Genomic DNA, 21,449 nt, shown 5'->3' on the forward strand with positions numbered 1-21,449 from the left:
AGACGAGCTATGAAAGAAGACAGGGAGAAATCTAGAGTAAAAATACTTAATTGGAGGGAAGCCAATTTCAGTGGGTTGAGAATGGATCTGGCCTGAGTAAATTGGAATCAAAGATTGGCAAGCAAAACTGTAATTGAACAACGGGCTGCATATAAAGAGGAGATAGTGCAGGTACAGTCAAGATACGAGGGAGAAAGGTAGGACAACTGTCGAAATCTCGAACTCCGAAAAGAATGACTCCGACACTTACAGCTCCGGTAGAAGTTTCTTTAATTTACTTGCTAGCAAGGGGTAGGTTACACTCAGTCAAGGGCTAAGTGAACACCTCCGAAATGGTTCAGTTTAACAAGATATTTATACAGTAAAACCCAAGTTATGGCCTCTCCCTGTGTATTGCTCTGTCTCACAGTCAGTGAATACAGATAAAGAGTTAATTACTATATCCTGGTCCTGACATGGTATCCAGATATTTCCTTTTGTCAGGGTTATCAGTTGGCCATCTGGCCATTACTCCATGAGTCATAGGTAATGGGCTATCACCTGTCTTGTATTGTGTCAGGAAAGTTCAATTTCCTGGTCAGTTTATCTGTTTGCATCAAATGGATGAGGTCTCTGCAAGAGATAATGGCTAGAAGATAAGGGTGGGGTGACATGGAACTTCTGTAGTGTAGACAATAGGAAAGCACCATGGGGGGGGGGGGGGTACTTGTCTCAGCATGACTTGTCTCCTAGCTGTCTGATGGCCATCAGCCATCTCAAACCAGGTTTAGCTGTTTATGCAAGCTGACTGCTAAAATGCAGAAAGTTCTGGAAGGACCAGGACTCCATTTTGATCAAAAGGCACACAAATACCGTATGGTATCAGCTTAGATAAAAATACATTTCCACACAACCAAAGCCAAAAATCACTGGCTGACGACAGAGATGGACAGTGGGGGCATGGATACAAAATTGGCTAATGACAGGAAACAGAGAGTGGCAGTGAATGGTTGTTTTTCGTGAGCAGTAACAGCTACGAGGTGGAAATTCCTGCACCGTGACCAGGTGTGGAAGTCCCGCCTCGTGACCTAAATATATCACGCTCCACTTGCTTTGTAGGTTGCGAGCGGGGCAGAAGGACTCCCTGAAGGGTGCAGTGCTACGCGGTGGGACGCATTGCGCAGCCACGTAGACAGGGCCCTCCCCCTTCAGTAAAGGGAAGGGCCAAACTTGCGACTCTTAGGTGGAGAAACAGGTCCCTACTTGGACCAGCAGAGAGTGTGGGGTTGCACAGACCCCACGATCCAAAATGAAGCAGGCCGCGACCGGTAAGTCGGACGATTTTTTTTATCAATGCGTCACTTCCCCTTTAAATTGTGCCCTGCAGTGGCCGATAGTCCGTTAATCATGAGGGGTGTGGACAGAGGAGATAGAGAGAAACTGTTTTCATTGGTGGAAGGGTCGAGAAACAGAGGGCACAAAATTAAGGTGATTGGCAGAAGAACCAAAGGCAACATGAGGAAAAACTTTTTTACGCAACGAGTGGTTAGGATCTGGAATTCACTGCCTGAAAAAGTGGTGGAGGCAGACTCAATTGTGGCTTTCAAAAGGGAATTGGATAAGTACCAGAAGAAAAAATATTTTTAGAGCTACAGGCAAAGGGCGGGACGTGGGACTAGCTGAAGTGCTCTTGCAGAGAACTGGAACGAGCTCGACGGGCCAAATGCCCATCTCCTGTGCTGTAACCGTTCCATGATTCTATGATACTATGAATTAAAAATTAAAATAATTTTCGTTTTACTTTTTCTTTCTGTCTCTATCATCTCGCTTAATCCGATCTTTCTTTGCTTCTCTTTTTATTTTGCTTTCTGTACATGATTGTACGATGAATTAAATATTCGTATTCATACTTCACTGTTTAGACTCTGCAGGGGTGGAATTGCCCTTTTTTATAGCCCCATTAATGCCACTGGGGGGGTGCTAATGGGGCGAAACGAGGTTATCGCCCAGGGGAATGGGTCGATAGCTCCTCTGGGGAAATTGCCCCGGACGTTTGGGGGGCGTTGTGTTGTCAGTGCCACGCCCAGCGATGTCATCGCCGTGCTCGCCGACCTCTCACCGCCCCACGCCAACCCCTTTGCATCCTGCGGGAAAAATTGCCCTGCAGGACGCAAGTTTGCCACCGGCCGATGCTACCGCCAGCCTCACGAAGCTGGCTGACATCCGCCGCTGGGGCATCCCCATAGAGGGGGAGCCGTCGGCGCCGTGGGCCACGATATTTTTCTGTTGGCCGACTCTTCTATTGGCCCGACAATAACGGCCCTCGCCTCGACTGGGCCACTATCCTGCAGCCCGGCACTCCGTTATGTGTGCCCATCTGTTGGCCCAGTCGAGGTCGTCCCTGGTGGCCCAGTGGCAGCCGCCAAAGGGACTGCAGAGCGCACAGCGGCCCTCCCCTTTAATTGAAGGGAAGGGGCATTCTGCCGCATCCGTGCTATGTGGAGTATCCACATAGCTAGCTCTGGAGTGCGGTGCTAGACTCAGTGCCGCACTACTGCCCCAGGAATGCTGCGCCACTGATGCGGAGCACCTTCGATAACGCTCCGCCTCCTTTGAGGGGCAGAAGGGCCAAACTCTGTGCTGGGGCAGAACTTCCGGGCCGGGCGATAAATGTATTGGCCCCGGAAGGTTACCGCCTCCAAATGGGGCATAGGGCAATTTTGCCCCCTGCGTGTCTCAGTGAGGATTTGTTGATTGGTTGAAGATACACGCTGTTGCTTGGTCTGCTCACACGCTGCAAGACCTCTGTAGGTGGTGCCACGCTGAAAAGGATCTCTAATTGCTGGTCAAAAACTTACGAAAAGGCTGTGGGCAGCTGCAAGCATAATGAACGGCGAGCGCCATTCCTTTGCAGCTGACCGCAAAATCTGGGCCAATGTCTCTCCCCTGAGTCAGGCAAACCGTTCACCATGCAAACAAAACTGAGGGCATCACACGTTCTCGTGCAGAATTCCTACAAATTATTGCAGTAAGATTGGCAGGAAATGGAATTTCTTGTTTACCCAATTTTATCAGGGACAGTAAATTAATATTTGGGCATTATATTTTAGTGGTTATGTTGCTGGACTAGTAATCTAGAGGCCTAGACTTATAGTTCAAATCCACGGTTGTAGTTTGAGAATTTGAATTTAAGTAAAAAATATAATTGATCTTGAAACTGTCAGATTTTTATACAAAACCAATTATTTACTAATCTCATTTAGGAAAGGAAATCTGCTGTCCTTACCCAGTCTGGGCCTCTAGGTGATTCAGGTCCCACCAATGTGGTTGACTATTAACTATCTTCTGAAGTGGCCCAGCAAGCAACTCAGTTGTGTCAAGCCACTCGAGAGAGAGAAAAACAAGAATCTAATCAGGTGGACCCACAGAACTCTCTGCTCTTGTTTGAATGGTGCATTGAGCGCCTGTCATTTCTGCAGGGTTTCTCCGATAGGAGCTAGGTGGAGAAGAAGCATCAATGGCTAAAAACAGCCTTTTAACACAAGCATTTCGTCTGGGTTACCACCGCACTTCTGATGACGTAGCACCGACAAATTTCCCAGCCACTATCTTCTGTTCATTCAGTACGTGCCGACTCTCACCTGATGTATCTGCAGTGGTCACCAAATTTGAGTAAGTATAACATTCCTGTGATTTGCATCTCTCAAAATTTAAATAATGCTTTTCCATTCAAAAGTCATGAAAATCCGTGGGGATGATATCACAGTGCTGGCATATGACCTCTGCTCTCGACCCTGCCAGAGTGTGCAGGGCCAGGAAGATGCCGCCTCATTTAAATGTTGCCAGACGGCACCCATGTCACTAAGGGCGTGTGTCGGGTACCTTCCAGGAGGAGTGGAAGAATGGGAAAGGTGGCACTGTACAGCTGGTTACCTCTCCACCAGCACTACGGCCTACATGGGGAGGGGGGAACGGGGCAGGGGTTGGCGGGGAAAGAAATCTTCAAAATCAGCTAGCCTAGATCTGAGGAAACTACCAGCCTGGAAATTCCCTCCCAAAGGCCGCACCCTCTCGGACGCGGTGGACCATGTTTGTGGCTCCAAGCAAAGCTCTACCGAATTTCCGGATGGGATCTGGCACATCTGGGTTCCATCCTATTATGTGGGACTTTAGCTGCACTCACACTCCAGCGTGACTTATGATGGGTGAGTGTGGGAAGGGCCACCCATTTTGGGGCCTAAGTCTTTTAGAGAAATGGTTCTGAACTTGAAAGAATTAACTCATTAAGAGTTTCTTTTCAGCTTCCTCTCAGTACATGTGTGTATCTCTACATGTACAAAATGGGGGCTAGTATGGGGGGCAGTGTCAGATTGCAGTAACACTTGTCCTATTGTGTTTTTCTGTCTTTTGTATTTCTCATTCTACATATGTGTCTGTTTTTCATCTTATGTGTACCTTTTTCTTTTTGCCTTGCTCTGTGTGTGTCTCTCATTCTTAATCTGTATGCATCTCTTTCATTCATTCCTTGTGTATATCTCGCTATGCATTTCTCTTTCTCGCTATTCATTTTAATATCACCCTCTGCATGCCTATTCTCTCTCTCGTGATATGCATTTTCTGTCTGTTATTTTGTCTGCCCCTCCTTGCATTTAACCTTCATTTTGTCTCTCTGGATTTGTCTCTCTCACTATTTATCTCTCACTAAATATATAGATTGCACTCGATCACTCTGTATGTGTCTCCATATTTCTTCATTTCTCTTTCTCACTAAGCATTTGACTTTCTCCTGCAGTCAGAATCAGGGGAAGTCATAATGAGGAACAAAGAAATGGCAGACCAATTGAACAAGTACTTTGGTTCGGTATTCACTCAGGAGGACACAAACAACCTTCCGGATATAAAAGGGGTCAGAGGGTCTAGTAAGAAGGAGGAACTGAGGGAAATCCTTATTAGTCGGGAAATTGTGTTGGGGAAATTGATGAGATTGAAGGACGATAAATCCCCAGGGCCTGATGGACTGCATCCCAGAGTACTTAAGGAGGTGCCCTTGGAAATAGCAGATGCATTGACAGTCATTTTCCAACATTCCATAGACTCTGGATCAGTTCTATTGAGTGGAGGGTAGCCAATGTAACCCCACTTTTTAAAAAAGGAGGGAGAGAGAAAACAAGGAATTATAGACCGGTCAGCCTGACATCAGTAGTGGGTAAAATGATGGAATCAATTATTAAGGATGTCATAGCAGCGCATTTGGAAAGAGGTGACATGATAGGTCCAAGTCAGCATGGATTTGTGAAAGGGAAATCATGCTTGACAAATCTTCTGGAATTTTTGAGGATGTTTCCAGTAGAGTGGACAAGGGAGAACCAGTTGATGTGGTATATTTGGACTTTCAGAAGGCTTTCGACAAGGTCCCACACAAGAGATTAATGTGCAAAGTTAAAGCACATGGGATTGGGGGTAGTGTGCTGACATGGATTGAGAACTGGTTGTCAGACAGGAAGCAAAGAGTAGGAGTAAATGGGTACTTTTCAGAATGGCAGGCAGTGACTAGTGGGGTACCGCAAGGTTCTGTGCTGGGGCCCCAGCTGTTTACATTGTACATTAATGATTTGGACGAGGGGATTAAATGTAGTATCTCCAAATTTGCGGATGACACTAAGTTGGGTGGCAGTGTGAGCTGCGAGGAGGATGCTATGAGGCTGCAGAGTGACTTGGATAGGTTAGGTGAGTGGGCAAATGCATGGCAGATGAAGTATAATGTGGATAAATGTGAGGTTATCCACTTTGGTGGTAAAAACAGAGAGACAGACTATTATCTGAATGGTGACAGATTAGGAAAAGGGGAGGTGCAACGGGACCTGGGTGTCATGGTACATCAGTCATTGTAGGTCGGCATGCAGGTACAGCAGGCGGTTAAGAAAGCAAATGGCATGTTGGCCTTCATAGCGAGGGGATTTGAGTACAGGGGCAGGGAGGTGTTGCTACAGTTATACAGGGCCTTGGTGAGGCCACACCTGGAGTATTGTGTCCAGTTTTGGTCTCCTAACTTGAGGAAGGACATTCTTGCTATTGAGGGAGTGCAGCGAAGGTTCACCAGACTGATTCCCGGGATGGCGGGACTGACATATCAAGAAAGACTGGATCAACTGGGCTTATATTCACTGGAGTTCAGAAGATTGAGAGGGGACCTCATAGAAACGTTTAAAATTCTGGCGGGTTTAGACAGGTTAGATGCAGGAAGAATGTTCCCAATGTTGGGGAAGTCCAGAACCAGGGGTCACAGTCTAAGGATAAGGGGTAAGTCATTTAGGGCCGAGATGAGGAGAAACTTCTTCACCCAGAGTGTGGTGAACCTGTGGAATTCTCTACCAGAGAAAGTTGTTGAGGCCAATTCACTAAATATATTCAAAAAGGAGTTAGATGTAGTCCTTACTACTCAGGGGATCAAGGGGTATGGCGAGAAAGCAGGAATGGGGTACTGAAGTTGCATGTTCAGCCATGAACTCATTGAATGGCGGTGCAGGCTCGAAGGGCCGAATGGCCTACTCCTGCACCTATTTTCTATGTTTCTATGTTTCTATATGTTTGATCTTACTATCTATATTTATCTTGCTCTGTCACACTATGCACTTGTCTCTCATACGTTTGCCTCGCCATCTCTTCTGCGTGCAGAGCTGGATTAAGAATTGTTGGGGTCCAGGGAACACAAAGAACATCTGGAGCCCCTCTGACCCCCAACAAAACCTCCTTCCCCCCGATCAATTAAAACACAATCTCTGTCTCCCTCCTTCTGACAGTATTTTTAAATACTAGAATATTTTGATCCAGTGCTTGTATACAGTCTTTCTGTGTTCTGATGAGTTTTACCAGGGGCCTCATATTTGCACGGTGCCCCTAGTGATGGATTCCATATTTGGCTACTGGCCTCTTTCGGCCGTGCATTAATCGGGCCCAATTACGCATTTGTCTTTCTGTCTCACACTTTGTGTTCGTTTCTCCCACTATGCTCTGTCTCTGCCTCTCTTACTCTTGGCTGGTGGTACTGCTTCCCATTCATGATGTCTAGTTAAAAACAGGATCAAAGGTTATCGGGGTAAAGGGTAAGTGTGGACAGATGCCCCGTGGAACGTGCTGCTTTGGTTACTTGACATTTTGCTTGATTGCCTTTGGGAAGTAGGGAGAAATTTAGAAGATCTTTCCTGTAGGAGATTAAATAAGTATGGCTTAGAGGCCACAATGGACCACCCATTGTCATTTCCAGTTTTTGGTGATCTGGGATGGAGCTGCAAGCTGCCTTGGGAGGTTTTCCTTGTTCACCAATGAGGTGTTCCTGTTTCCTTTGAAGGTGTTTCCTATTTCCTGTTTTGTCCAGGGCAGGTGGAAATTCCTCCCTGCAGAAAACTTTCACTCCTTGCCGACCTCCGGGCCACCCGCTCCTTGCCGACCTCCGGGCCTCCCGCTCCTTGCCGGCCTCCCGCCCCTTGCCGACTTCCGGGCCTCCCGCTCTTTGCCGACCTCCGGGCCTCCCGCTCCTTGCCGATCTCCTGCTCCTTGCCGACCTCCGGGCCTCCCGCTCCTTGCCGACCTCCGGGCCTCCCGCTTCTTGCTGACCTCCAGGTCTCCCGCTCCTTGCCGACCTCCGGGCCTCCCACTTCTTGCCGACCTCCAGGCCTCCCGCTCCTTGCCGACCTCCAGGCCTCCCGCTCCTTGCCGACCTCCAGGCCTCCCACTCCTTGCCGACCTCCGGGCCTCCCGCTCCTTGCCGACCTCTGAGCCTCCCGCTCCTTGCCAACCTCCAGGCCTCTCGCTGTTGAGTGAGTTGCTCCCTTGTGCCCCGCTGATTTCAGATTCAGCTCCAAACTGCGTTTCCGACCTCTGCCCGCTCACAGGCCTTGTTAGGGCAGGGAAGTGATTGGCTGTTTGATTGGTAAGTATCTCTCTTTCTCTTTTATAATCAGATAAGTTTAAATTAGAGGGATGACAATGTAGCTCAGTCCTGTGGAGTGCATGTCCTGCGTGTTTCGGAGCTTGAGCAGCGGCTGGAATCACTACGGTGCATCCGTGAAGCTGGGAGCTACATAGATAGCACGTTTCAGGAGGTGGCCACCCCCGCTGCTTAAAAGCGGCAGGCAAAAGTGCAGTGGGTGACCACCAGATGGAGGAAGAACACAGCCAGGTAGTGCAGGAGCCCCCCTCTCCCCCGAGTCCATCTCGCTTTCCAACTGATAAGTCTCTTTTGAGCACCGTGAGGGCGATGGCGCCTCTGGGGAGTGCAGTCAGAGCCAAGTCCAAGGCACCATGGGTGTCTCAGCCTCACAGGGGGAGGGACAAAGAATAAAAGAGCTCTAGTGGTAGGGGATTCAATAATTAGGGGAATAGAGAGGCGTTTCTGTGGCCATAGACATGACTCCAGGATGGTATGGTGCCTCCCTAGTGCCAGGGTCAAGGACGTCACAGAGTGGATGCAGTGCATTCCGGGGGAGAGGGTCAACAGCTAGAGGTCGTGGTCCATATCGGGACCAATGACATAGGTAGAAAGAGGGATGAGGTCCTGCAGGCAGAATTTAGGGAGCTAGGAGAAAAATTAAATGTTTGGACCTCAAAGGTGGTAATCTCCGGGTTACTACTGGTGCCACATGCTAATGAGTACAAGAATAGAAGGATAGAGAGGATGAACGCATGGCTGGAGAGTTGGTGCAGGAGAGAGGGTTTTAAATTTCTGACGCTTTCGGACCGCTTCTGGGGGAGAAGGGACCTGTACAAACGGGACGGGTTACACTCAACAGCGCCGGGACCAATATCCTCGCGGGGAGTTTTGCTAGTGCTGTTGGGGAGAGTTTAGACTAGCTTGGCAAGGGGATGGGAACCTGAGAACACATTCAATAGGAAGGAAGTAAAGCTGAAATTGCAAAGCAAGAATGTAGAAAGTGAATTTGTAAGACAGAGGAAACAAGGCTTAGTAAGTAGTAATCAAGGAGGTCTTCCTGTGCTAAATGGTATATACTTTAATGCAAGAAGTATAGCGAATAAGGCGGATGAGCTAAGAGCACAGGTATACCCTTGTGAGTATGACATTATAGCCATTACAGAGAAGTGCCTGAAAGAGGGGCAGGTTTGGCAGATCAATATTCCTGGTTACAGGATTTTTCGACAAGACAGAGAGGGGGTAAAAAAGGGAGTGGGGATCGCGGTATTAATTAAAGTGTAAAGTCCTGTCCCCTCAGTACAGATTCACACGAGGCATGTAGTGAAGTCAAGGTCACTCTGGACCTGCACCTTTATTTCACAGCTCTGGAATGCTGCACTTGCCTGAGACCTGTCCTTATATACCTGTCTCTTGCAAGTGCACCACTGGTGGTAAGGTATGCTGGTGGTTACAGGTCATATCTTATTACAGTCATGTATAGCATGTTAGGATACAGTTATATATAATAATGTAAGATACATGACATCACCCTCCCCCAAGGTCTTATTGTCTTTATAGGTTCAGTCTCTCAGGTGGTCTACGCTCTCGCGTGGAGCGTCTGAGTTGTGGTTCAGTTGTTTGCCTTGGTGTCTGTTTTTCTTTGGGTGCGGTTGCTGGTATCTACCTGGGCTGTCTGTTTCGATTGGTGTGATTGTTGTTGACTCGCCTGGGCTGTCTGTTGGGATTGTCATTTCCTCAGGTTGTTCCCTCTGTCTGTCCACCAGGTGTGGTGCGAGTTCCACATTGTAGTCTGCCTCTGGTTCTGCAGTGTTGTTGGTAAATCTGTTTTTGACTTGGTCTACATGCCTCCGGCAGGTTTTGCCATTGTCCATTTGTACTACCAGTAGCTTGTTTCCTTCCTTGACCGTTACTGTCCCTGCAAGCCATTTGGGACCCCTGCCATAGTTTAGTACAAACACTTTGCCCCTATCTCATTCCATCGCCCCCTCGAATTTCTGTCATGGTACTCAGTCAGCTTACGGAGCTTTACCTCAATGATTTCGTGCATGTCTGGGAGGATTAATGAGAGCCTTGTTTTTAAAGTCCTTTTCATCAGCAGTTGCGCAGGGGGGATCCCAGTCACTAAGTGCGGACGAGATCTGTATGCCAGCAGCAGTCGTGACAGGCGACCCTGCAGTGTGGGACCTTGGATTTTAAGCATGCCTTGTTTAATGATTTGCACTGCTCTTTCCGCCTGGCCATTGGAGGCCGGCTTGAACGGTGCCGTCTTAACGTGATTTATGCCGTGGTCAATTATAAAGTCTTGGAATTCTGCGCTGGTGAAGCACGGACCATTGTCACTGGCCAATATGTCAGGAATTCCGTGCATTGCAAACATGGTTGCGAGGCTCTCCACAGTGGTGGAGGTTGTGCTCGAGTTTAAAATGGTGCATTCGATCCACTTTGAAAATGCATCTACAACTATGAGGAACATTTTGCCCATGAATGGGCCCGTATAGTCTACGTGCACCCGTGACCACGGTTTGGTAGGCCAGGGCCAGGGGCTCAGTGGAGCCTCCCTGTGGGGAATTGCTGAGTTGGGCACAAATGGTGTGCCTTCGGACGCAGAGCTCCAAGTCTGCGTCAATACCAGGCCACCAGATGTGGGATCTGGCTATGGCCTTCATGAGAACGATCCCCAGGTGCTCGCGGTGGAGCTCCCGGACAAATGCCTCTCTGCCTCGCAGAGGCATGACTACTCGGCTGCTCCACATCAGGCAGTCTGCTTGTAGTGATAGCTCATGCATGCGCCTGTGAAAGGGTTTTAATTCCTCGGGGCAGGCATCGCGAGCCTCTGCCCAGTCACCGGTTAGGACATATCTTTTTACTAAAGATAACGTGGGGTCACTGGCCGTCCAGGCTCTGATTTGGCGAGCCGTCATGGGCGAACCTGTGGACTCAAAGGCATTGATTGCCATGACTATCTCACAGTCCTGTTCGTCAGACCCTTCCGTGGACGCCAGGGGTAGCCTGCTGAGCGCGTCGGCACAGTTGTCTGTGCCTGGTCTGTGCCTTATGGTATAGTCGTAGGACGCCAGCATGAGTGCCCACCATTGAAATCGCGCCGAGGCGTTGGCGTTTATTGCCTTGCTCTCGGATAGGAGGGACATGAGGGGCTTGTGGTCGGTTTCTAACGCGAACTTGGCCCCGAAAAGGTATTGGTGCATCTTTTTGACACCGTACACGCACGCGAGCGCCTCCTTCTCTACCATTCTGTACCCGCGCTCCGCTCGCGAAAGTGACCTGGAGGCATAAGCTATGGGTTGTACTTTGCCCGCACTATTGACATGTTGCAAAATGCACCCGACCCCATACGCTGATGCATCGCATGTGAGAACTAGCCTTTTACCTGGGTCAAAGAAAGTCAAAACACTGTTGGAACACAGAAGGTTGCGTGCCTTATTGAAGGCACGTTCCTGGGCGTCCCCCCAAAACCAATCGCACCCCTTCCTGAGTAGCACGTGGAGAGGCTCCAGCAGCGTGCTTAAGTTCTGCATAAAGTTCCCAAAGTAATTGAGTAGCCCGAGTAAGGCGCGCAGTTCTGAGTCATTCCGGGGCCTGAGTGCCAGGCGAATTGCTTCTGTTTTGGACTCTGTTGGGCGGATTCCATCAGCGGCAATCCTTCTGCCCAAAAATTCAACCTCGGGTGCAAGAAACAGGCACTTGGATTTCTTGACTCGTAGGCCTACCCGATCCAACCGCTTTAGTACTTCCTCCAAATTACGGAGATGAGAGTCGGTGTCCCTGCCCATGATAAGTATGTTGTCTTGAAATACAACCGTCCCCGGGATGGACTTGAGCAGACTCTCCATGTTGCGCTGGAATATGGCAGCTGCCGACCTGAAGCCGAATGGGCATCGATTGTACATGAAAAGGCCTCGATGTGTGTTGATGGTGGTGAGTAGCTTGGATTCCTCGGTCAATTCTTGTGTCATATATGCAGATGTGAGGTCTAATTTTGAGAAAAGTTTACCTCCAGCCAATGTGGCAAATAAGTCCTCCGCTCTGGGCAGCGGGTACTGGTCCTGTAGGGAGACTCTGTTTATGGTAGATTTGTAGTCCCCACAGATTTGTACGGATCCATCAGGCTTCATGACTGGGACGATGGGACTTGCCCAGTCGCTAAATTCCACAGGTGATATTATGCCTTCCCGCAGAAGCCTGTCTAGTTCGTGTTCAATCTTTTCCCTCATCACATAGGGTACAGCTCTGGCCTTTTGATGGACTGGTCTAGCATCCTGTGTGATGTAGATTTTGACTTTGACCCCTTTGAAAGTGCCCACACCTGGCTGAAAGAGATGTTCAAATCGCTTTATAACTGTTGAGCAGGAGGTCCGTTCCTCTAATGACATGGCATGGACATCATCCCATTTCCAGTTTAGTTTTGCCAGCCAGCTTCTCCCCAGCAGTGCTGGGGGGTCTCCGGGGACAATCCACAGGGGAAGTCGGTTCACTGTCCCTTTGTGTGTGACAGAGAGCATGGCGCTGCCGAGGACTGGTACGATTTATTTGGTGTAGGTCCTTAGTTTGGTGTCGACCCTTGTGAGTTTTGGTCTGTCTCTTTTATGCGGCCACAGTTGTTCAAATTGTTGAGTCCCCATGAGAGATTGACTCGCTCCCGTATCCAGCTCCATGTTGACAGATATCCCATTGAGTAGGACCCTCATGATTATAGGAGGCATCCTGTTGTAGGAGCAGCAGCCATTGATCGTGTTGACCCGCTGTACACCGGTTTCCCGGGTACTGTCCCCACCATCTTCTGGTCCGCTTTCCGACCCATCCGATTCGTATACCAGCCGAGCTGCCGTTTTTTTGCACATACGGGCCAAATGCCCCGCATATTCTCAATTTCTGCAAACAGCCTGCTGAAATCGACATCCCCTTGACGAGTGCCCACCCCCACACCTCCAGCACAGACCTGTTCCATTGTTCAAAGAGTTCCCAAAGAATGAGCTGCGTCTGGCTGATCTCTCTTGAGCTTCTCTCAGTTTGTAGTTGATTGCTCGCATTGTGGGTTGATGAGATGTGAACGGCCGTTCCTGTGGCCCTTGATGGCTACTGCCTGCTGTCGTGAACCTGTTCTCCCAGTTTTGTCTGTGTGTGGGGGTAGCAGCTTGTTTAGTGCTGTGAACTTCTTGTTCCGATATTTCGTTAGTTGTCGTATCTGCATTGTAAATTAATCTCGTTTCTTCTTCCCCTACCAAGAATGTCTGTGCACCCAGTGCTGCTGCCTCTAAGGTCAGGTTCTTGGTCTCTATGAGCTTTCGGAATATGCCTGTGTGGCCTATTCCTTCAATGAAAAAGTCTCTCAGCATTTCTCTCCTCAGTTCATCGGAGAACTCACATAAACTAGCCAACCTCCGAAGTTCCGCCACGAATTCGGGTATGCTCTGGCTCACACAGCGTCTGTAGTTGTAGAACCTGTGTCTGGCCATGTGTAGGCTGCTTGCTGGCTTCAGTCTCTTACCAGTGTGCTCAATTCTTCAAACGACTGCTTGCTGGTTTCTCGGGTGCCAACAGATCCTTCATTAAAGCGTGTGTTTCTGAGCCATAGCTGGTCACGAGATGGGCTCTTCTCTTGTCTGCCTTATCGTTGCCTAACCAGTCTTTGGTTACAAAGCTTTGCTGGAGCCTTTCTATAAAGTCCTCCCAATTGTCTCCCGCATTGTACTTTTCATCTGATCTGTTGTTCGCCATTCTGTGGATTCTGTAATCCCGTAACCCGTCGCCACTGTAAAGTCCTGTCCCCTCAGTACAGATTCACACGAGGCATGTAGTGAAGTCAAGGTCACTCTGGATCTGCACCTTTATTTCACAGCTCTGGAATGCTGCACTTGCCTGAGACCTGTCCTTATAAAGCTGTCTCTTGCAAGTGCACCCCTGGTGGTAAGGTATGCTGGTGGTTACAGGTCATATCTTATTACAGTCATGTATAGCCTGTTAGAATACAGTTATATATAATAATGTAAGATACATGACATAAAGAAATTATTACAGCTGTGAGGAGGGATGATATGTTAGAGGGATCATCAAATGAGGCCATATGGGCCGAACCGAAAAATAAAAAAGGGGCGATCACACCGCTGTGTGTGTATTATTGACCCCCAAACAGTGAGAGGGAGATAGAAGAGCAAATATGTCCAAAACCATAGGGCAGTAATAGTAGGGGATTTCAACTATCCTAATATTGATTGAGACAAATATAGTGTGAAGGATATCGAGGGTGCGGAATTCCTAAAATGCATTTAAGAGAACTGTTTTTAGTCAGTATGTAACAAGCCCAACATGGGAGGTTGCGGTTCTGGATTTAGTTTTGGTGAATGAAGCTGGGCAGGTGGAAGGGGTATCAGTGGGAGAGCACTTGGGTGCCAGTGACCTTAATTCAATTAGATTCAAGGTAGTTATGGATAAGGACAAGGATAGACCAGGAATAAAAGTCCTAAATTGGGGAAAAGCTAAATTTGCTAAGCTGAGAAGTGATTTGGCCACAGTGGACTGGAAACAGCTAATTGAAGGTAAATCAGTGTCAGAACAGTGGGAGGCATTCAAGGAGGAGAACCAGCTCCCATTTGCCCTCTCAGATGGGCGCTCAAATCAGATGGCACTATTTCGAAGCAGAACAGCCATGATCATATTGAATGTTGGTGCAGACTCGAAGGGCTGGCACGGACACGATGGGCCGAAATGGCCTCCTTCTGCGCTGTAACTTTCTATGTTCTATTTTCTAAGTGGCCTGGCCCTAAGGGAGTCCAATTTCCCTATTTGCTGGCTTTGTAGAGGAGAGACTTACTGACCCCGCAGATCCCCATTTTGATCTCCTGTTCAGTTATTTTTTGCGAGGGGACACCTTGGGGGCCCTGGGTATTTTGCCAGAGGGGAAAATTCGAAAGGATGGCCTACGTATACATGGATGGCCTTAATGTGGCCCGCTGTTTTTGTGATAGGAACCACCTCGGGGAGATAATCTTTTCCCTTTACCCTGGGCTGTCCTCCCATGCAATGGAAAACAAACCATTCTGGGCGAGGTTGGCTGGCTGATGGCGAGACATGGCGGCCATTGGATCAGAAGCCAATCCAGATCATGCTACGGGGCTCACTATCAGGGAAGGAATTTCAGACAGGCTGCTGGTCCCAACATCAATTAATGCCTGACTCTTCATGCCCTCTGATGTGGTCCAGCAAGCCACCCATTTGTACATGCAATTGTGTCCAAATGAAGGGCAACCACCACCTCAAGGAGAACTAGGGATGGGCAATAAATGTGGCTATGGCAGAATCATCCATGTCCTGAGAAAAAAATGTCTCAGTACTGTGTCTAATAGATTTTACCTCATTTACTTATTTCTCTTTCGTCACTAATGAGCCACCATTGCACAGAAATAACATCAATTCATTTTATTAGCAGTCGATAAACTTTTCAGTATAGATGTGTTGTTGCCATGGAGCCCATGTTAGTCTTATTATCCAACTCTCTTTATTGGTATTCACAATGAAAGGCAGCCAATTGTCAGTGATATCACTCTCACCTCATGGTCAAATGGTTAAGCATATAATTCGGGCTGACACAACAGTGCAGTACTGAGTGAGTCCTGCACTGTCGGAGGTGCCGTCTATCGGATGCTACGTTAAAACCAAGATCCCATTTGCCCTCTCAGATAGACGCTCAAATCAAATGCACTAATTTGAAGCAGAACAGGGGAGTTCTCCCCGATGCACTGGCAAATATTTATCCCAACCAACATTCACTAAAAAACAGGTTATCTCATCATTATCGCATTGCTGTATGTGCGGTCTTGCTGTCTGCAGATTGGCTGCTGTGTTTCCTACATTACAAGAGTGACTACACTTCAAAAGTTCTTAATTAGCTGTGAAGCGCTTTGGGATATCCTAAGTTCCTGAAAGGCGCTATAGCAATGCCAGGCTTTCTTTCCATATGCAACCCTTGTTTTCCTATGATCTGAAACTTTATACATACCGTGAACGAGAGTACCTTATCACGGTATTAACAACAACAACAACATCTTGTATTTATATAAAGCCATTAATGTAGTAAAACATCCAAGGTGCTTCACAGGATTGTTATAAGACAAAAATTTGACACCGAGCTACATAAGAAATTACGGCAGATGACCAAAAATTTGGTCAAAGAGGTAGGTTTTAAGCAGTGTCTTAAAGGAGGAAAGAGAGGTAGAAAGGCAGAGAGTTTAGGGAGAGAATTCCAGAGCTTAGGGCCCAGGCAGCTGAATGCATGGCCACCAATGGTGGAGCGATTATAAACAGGGATGCGCAAGAGGGCAGAACTGGATGGAGCGCAGATATTTCTGGGGGTTGTGAGGCTGAAGGAGATTACAGAGATAGGGAGCGACGAGGCCATGGAGGGATTTATAAACAAGGATGAGAAATTTGAAATCAAGGCATTGCTTAACTGGGAGTCAATATAGGTCAGCAAGCATAAGGATGATGGGTGAATGGGACTTGGTGCAAGTTAGGACACGGGCAGCCGAGTTTTGGATAACCTCAAGTTTACATAGGGTAGAATATGGAAGGCTAGCCCACGAAGAGTCATGAAGAGTCAGCCACTACTTCACATTGGGACCAGCAGCCTGCTTGGTATTCCCTCCCTGATAGTGACGCCCATAGCATGATCCAGATTGGTTTCTGATCAATAATTAATCTTTCAGCACAATGTTTCACAGCACAGGTTGCTCAGGTTGCCCACTACACATTCTTGTCCACACCCAAAATCTAGACCCCAAACTGTCACGATCTAGAGATACCTCACCAGACAGGAAATGAATAGTTGCGCGTTAGCTACCTGTTTTACACCCGTACTCGTTTGTGCTATCATACAAACATAAGAGATAGGAGCAGGAGTAGGCTCCTCGGGCCTGGTCCACCATTCAATAAGATCATGGCTGATCTTCGACCTCAACTCCACATTCCTGCCTGATCCCCATATCCCTTGATTCCCTTAGAGTCCAAAAATCTAGCGATCTCAGCCTTGAATACACTCAACGACTCAGCATCCACAGCCCTCGAGGTAGAGAATTCCAAAGATTCACAACCCTCTGAAGAACTTTCTCCTCATCTCAGTCCTAAATGACCGAGCCCCTATCCTGAGACAGTGCACCCCAGTTCTCGACTCTCCAGCCAGTGGAAACAACCTCTCAACATCTACCCTGTCAATCCCCCTCAGATCAATTCTCATTCTTCTAAACTCCAGAGAGTATAGGCCCAATCTCCTCAAACTCTCCTCATAGGACAGCCCTCTCATCCCAAGAATCAATCTAGAATCACTCCATTGTCTTCAATGGAGTGTAAAATAAGACAGGGTATAAAAAGGACGTCCTGCCCGAACCAGCCCATTTCGTGCCTGGCAGGTTAGGTTCAGATCATCCAGCCTCCCATATCATTTAGCCCAAAATTAGAATTCAATCTGCTGCCACTCCATATGCTTCCACTATTACTGCAGCAAGACCTGTGCCTCCAGTCAGTCCAGTCACCTGATCTTGCTCACATTGATGAAAGCTTTGTCTCTGCATTGCACAAGGGTTGGAAATTCCTTTAGGTGCGTTTCTGGACCTAAAATGGATGCTGTGCATGGAGCAGGCACACCGATGGGGAGGTCTGAGGCCAACCCAAAACTGATCAGCTGAGCTTCCGGCACATATCGCATCTCCATATACAGTTCTTTATTTTATTCATTCTTGGGATGTGGGTGTCACTGGCAAGGCCAGCATTTATTGCCCATCCCTAATTGCCTTTGAGAAAGTGGTGGTGAGTCGACTTCTTGGACCGCTGCAGTCCATGCGGTGAAAGTGCGCCCACAGTGCTGTTAGGGAGGGAGTTCCAGGATTTTAACCCAGCGACGATGAAGGTGTTGATTTCTGGATTCTTTTCTCTCAATCTGGTTCAGTGTAATCACTGAGTCGAATACCAATTGTGCTTTAAACAAAGCAGTCTTTATTTTACCGGCCGAGACTTATCAGACAGAAGGTTTACTCTCTTGATAGAGCGTACACACTTCCTACGGACAAGCGAAGTTACATCGTAAAGCGACGACAGTTATACATTTTCGGAAATAGATAACAAGATACAATTAGAGTGACATCCTAGTTCAGCCTATCCCTTTTGATCCTTCCTTTCCTTTGTCCACTCATGAGCCGACATCTATATGGGCTGTTTTTACTAAAGCTCAGGCATTGCTTCTAAATGTTACAATTTTACTGGCGTGACTACTAACTGAAACCTTGCAATTCTTCTACTTGTGCTGATGTTGTATTTTCATATTTTCATTTATCCATTTCATGTTACAATTTATACTGGCATGATTAGTAACTTAAAACCTTGAGAAAGCCTATTAATTGTGCTGATGTTGTATGATTTGCAATTTGACATTCTCTTAGTTATTTTTCCATGGCTTATACTTTTTCATATATCCAGTTCACTTCACTGTCTTTATTTCCATATATCCAGTTCACATATCCACAAAGGGTCGTCGATATATGTACAAGTCAAGATGGTGTGACTTGGAAGGGAACTTGGAGGTGATGGTTTTCCCATGCGCATGCGGACCTTGGCCTTCTAGGTGATAGAGGTTGCAGGTTTGGAAGGTGCTGTCATTGTTAAGAATATTGGTCCATTTAACTTACCAGCAGCAGCCCAGTGGTAAGTGTCGGGCTGGCGGGGGCTTGCGGGCCAGGTAGGTGGATGGGGAACTTTACTCTGTATCTAACCCATGCTGTACCTGCCCTGGGAGTGTTTGATGGGACATTATAGAGGGAACTTTACTCTGCATCTAACCGCGCTGTACTTGCCCTGGGAGTGTTTGATGGGACAGTGTAGAGGGAACTTTACTCTGTATCTAACCCATGCTGTACCTGCCCTGGGAGTGTTTGATGGGACAGTGTAGAGGGAACTTTACTCTGTATCTAACCCATGCTGTACCTGCCCTGGGAGTGTTTGATGGGACATTATAGAGGGAACTTTACTCTGCATCTAACCGCGCTGTATCTGCCCTGGGAGTGTTTGATGGGACAGTGCAGAGGGAACTTTACTCTGCGTCTCACCCATGCTGTACCTACCCTGGGAGTGTGTGATGGGACAGTGTAGAGGAAGCTTCTCTATGTATCGGTTTTACTTATCTTGGGAGTGCTCTATGCTCATGTGGTGTAGAAAAACTGGAAAAGTGCTCTCCAGAACTAAAATCGTTCAGCTTAAACTTTTTTTTCTGTGTCATAATGGGCAATTTTGACTCCCTGGCCCCAGTGGAAATGGAGAGTCAGTGGGCACTGTGGTTGTCCAACCACCCCGTTCATGCTGGGTTCTTGCCTGCCACTGAATTTGAAGGTTTGAAGGGCGTCCCAAGCAGCCAGCTGGATCAGACGGTAACCTTATTTCGCTATTCAAATTGGGGTCCTATGACATACATCAGAGCATGGTACAATTTTGAGCGACGACTGGGTGGAGCGCACACTGTGGACTTTCTACACCATTGTATCAAGTGCTCTGAAACGGGCTTGTTTGTGATGCGTCATGCACCAGCAGAATGGTTCCTCTAACTCTGGTCTTGCTCATCCACGATTTCCTTTGCCCCAACAATGGCGACCGTGCCTTCAGCTGCCAAGGCCCTAAGCTCTGGAATTCACTTCCTTTAACTGCACTGCCTCTCTCTCTTCCTTTAAGATGCTCTTTAAAACTTGGACCAAGCCTTTGGTCACCTATCCTAATGTCTCCTTATGTTGCTCGGTGTGAAATGTATCCTGATGACACCCCTGTGAAACACCTTGGGATGTTTTACTCGATTAAACGTGCTATATAAATGCATGCTGTTGTTGTTGCAATGAAGCCAGCCCTCAAAATGAATCGGGTTAATCCGGCCTGCATGCTCCTTGGGCTGTCCATCCGATCGTTAAAATCTGCCGTAGTCTGTGGAGTCTTTTCTTCATAGTCGTAACCAAATTAATAATGTCTTGTTTGGCAGCGTCACAGAGCAAGCAGTAGAGAATGGGGTCAGCGGCGCAGTTGAGGCCAGTCAGCGCAAAGGACACTTTGTAAAATATGTACACTTTTTGGGCAAAATCGCAGTTGCCTGGCTCGCTGAGACTGCGGACCAGCATTATGATCTGATACGGGCCAAAGCTGACAGCGTAGACAACGAGCAGCTGGAGCAAGAGTCTTGCGATCTTCTTCTTCTCACTGTCCATGGTGGCGGCGCTGGCCGCGATCGCTTTGAAAATGCGCTGAGAGCAGAAGAGAAGCAGGGCCAGCGGCAAGCAAAACCCAGCGGCGAACCGGGTGAGGTATTCAACAGTCAGTGTCGGATTCATTGGGTAAGTGTCTTCATACATCATGGAGGAACCAAAGTTGCTGAAGAAATTGTGTTTGTGGAGCAGCAGCGCATGGTACGCTAACTGAATGGCCCAGGAGGCTGCACTGGTCACAATGGCTGCCCGCACTGTCCGCAGCCCAAAATACCTCAGCGGGTGGGTTATGGCTAGGTAGCGATCCATGGCGATACAGCATAGAAACGCAGGGCTTAGGTACATGGTGCTGTACATCACGACGATGAACAGGTTATACAGCACCATGCTGGTGTGTGGGCTGATGTAGTCATTGAACCAGTAAGGCAGTGTGAATGTGTACAAGATATCGACCAAGGACAGGTTCAGTAGGTAGATGCCAATCTCATTGCCGCGCTTCACGTGCAAGCACGCCACATAGATGGAAAGACAGTTCCCAGGCAGGCTGACGAGAAACGCAGCCATGTACATGAAGGGGACCAAGACAAACTCAATGCTGGTGTCGACAATGCAGCTGGAATTGCTTTGTGTCGCGTTGTCTGTCATTCTGAGCTGCACTGCTGGCAGTGACTCAAAGCCTATTCCTTCACCTGTGATTGAAATAAAAAAGGGACGCTTTAGATCTCAGTGGACTGCTCGTTACTTGTTTTGAAATCATTGTCCTTCATAAATACAAAGTGATGATCAGGCTATGTAAGTTTTTAATATAGTCAATAGATGAAGAGTTGCAGGCTGGGAGTGTGTAACGTGTACTCCTGGAACAAGCTAGGTGTGCGCACATCAGAGAGATTGCTATCAAGAGGACTAGAAGGTATAGAGGTGATAACAGTAATAGGTGCAATAGTGTACAAAAGGGAGTAAGATTGTAATTTAGGTGTCAACTATGGGTCAGTGGATAGCAGTCTTGACTATAAGTCAAAAGGTCATAGGTTTAAGTCCCACTCCAGAGACTTGAGCACATAATTTAGGCTCATAGAGGGAGAGTTGCACTGTCAGAGGTGTCGTTTTTAGGATAACATGTTGAACCGAGGCTCTGTCTGCACTCTCAGGTAAAAGATCCCTTGCCACTATTTTGAAGCAGAGCAGTGTCCTGGCCAATATTTATCCCTCAAACTACATCACTAAAGCAAATTATCTGGTCATTATATCATTGCTGTCTGCGGTATCTTGATGTGTGCAGTTTGGGTGCGACTTTCTCT

The 21,449-nt window shown here is 47.8% G+C and overlaps 1 protein-coding gene across 1 annotated transcript; it reads right to left on the reverse strand.

The window, feature by feature from the left end:
* Positions 1 to 19,818: 19,818 nt before the first annotated feature.
* On the reverse strand, positions 19,819 to 20,796 carry LOC139262799 (G-protein coupled receptor 4-like). Its single transcript, XM_070877951.1, has one exon. The coding sequence runs from the start codon at positions 20,794 to 20,796 to the stop codon at positions 19,819 to 19,821; it is 978 nt and encodes a 325-aa protein (XP_070734052.1).
* Positions 20,797 to 21,449: the final 653 nt, after the last annotated feature.

The sequence above is a fragment of the Pristiophorus japonicus genome, chromosome 4 (genome assembly GCF_044704955.1).
Source record: "Pristiophorus japonicus isolate sPriJap1 chromosome 4, sPriJap1.hap1, whole genome shotgun sequence".
NCBI lineage: Eukaryota > Metazoa > Chordata > Chondrichthyes > Pristiophoridae > Pristiophorus > Pristiophorus japonicus.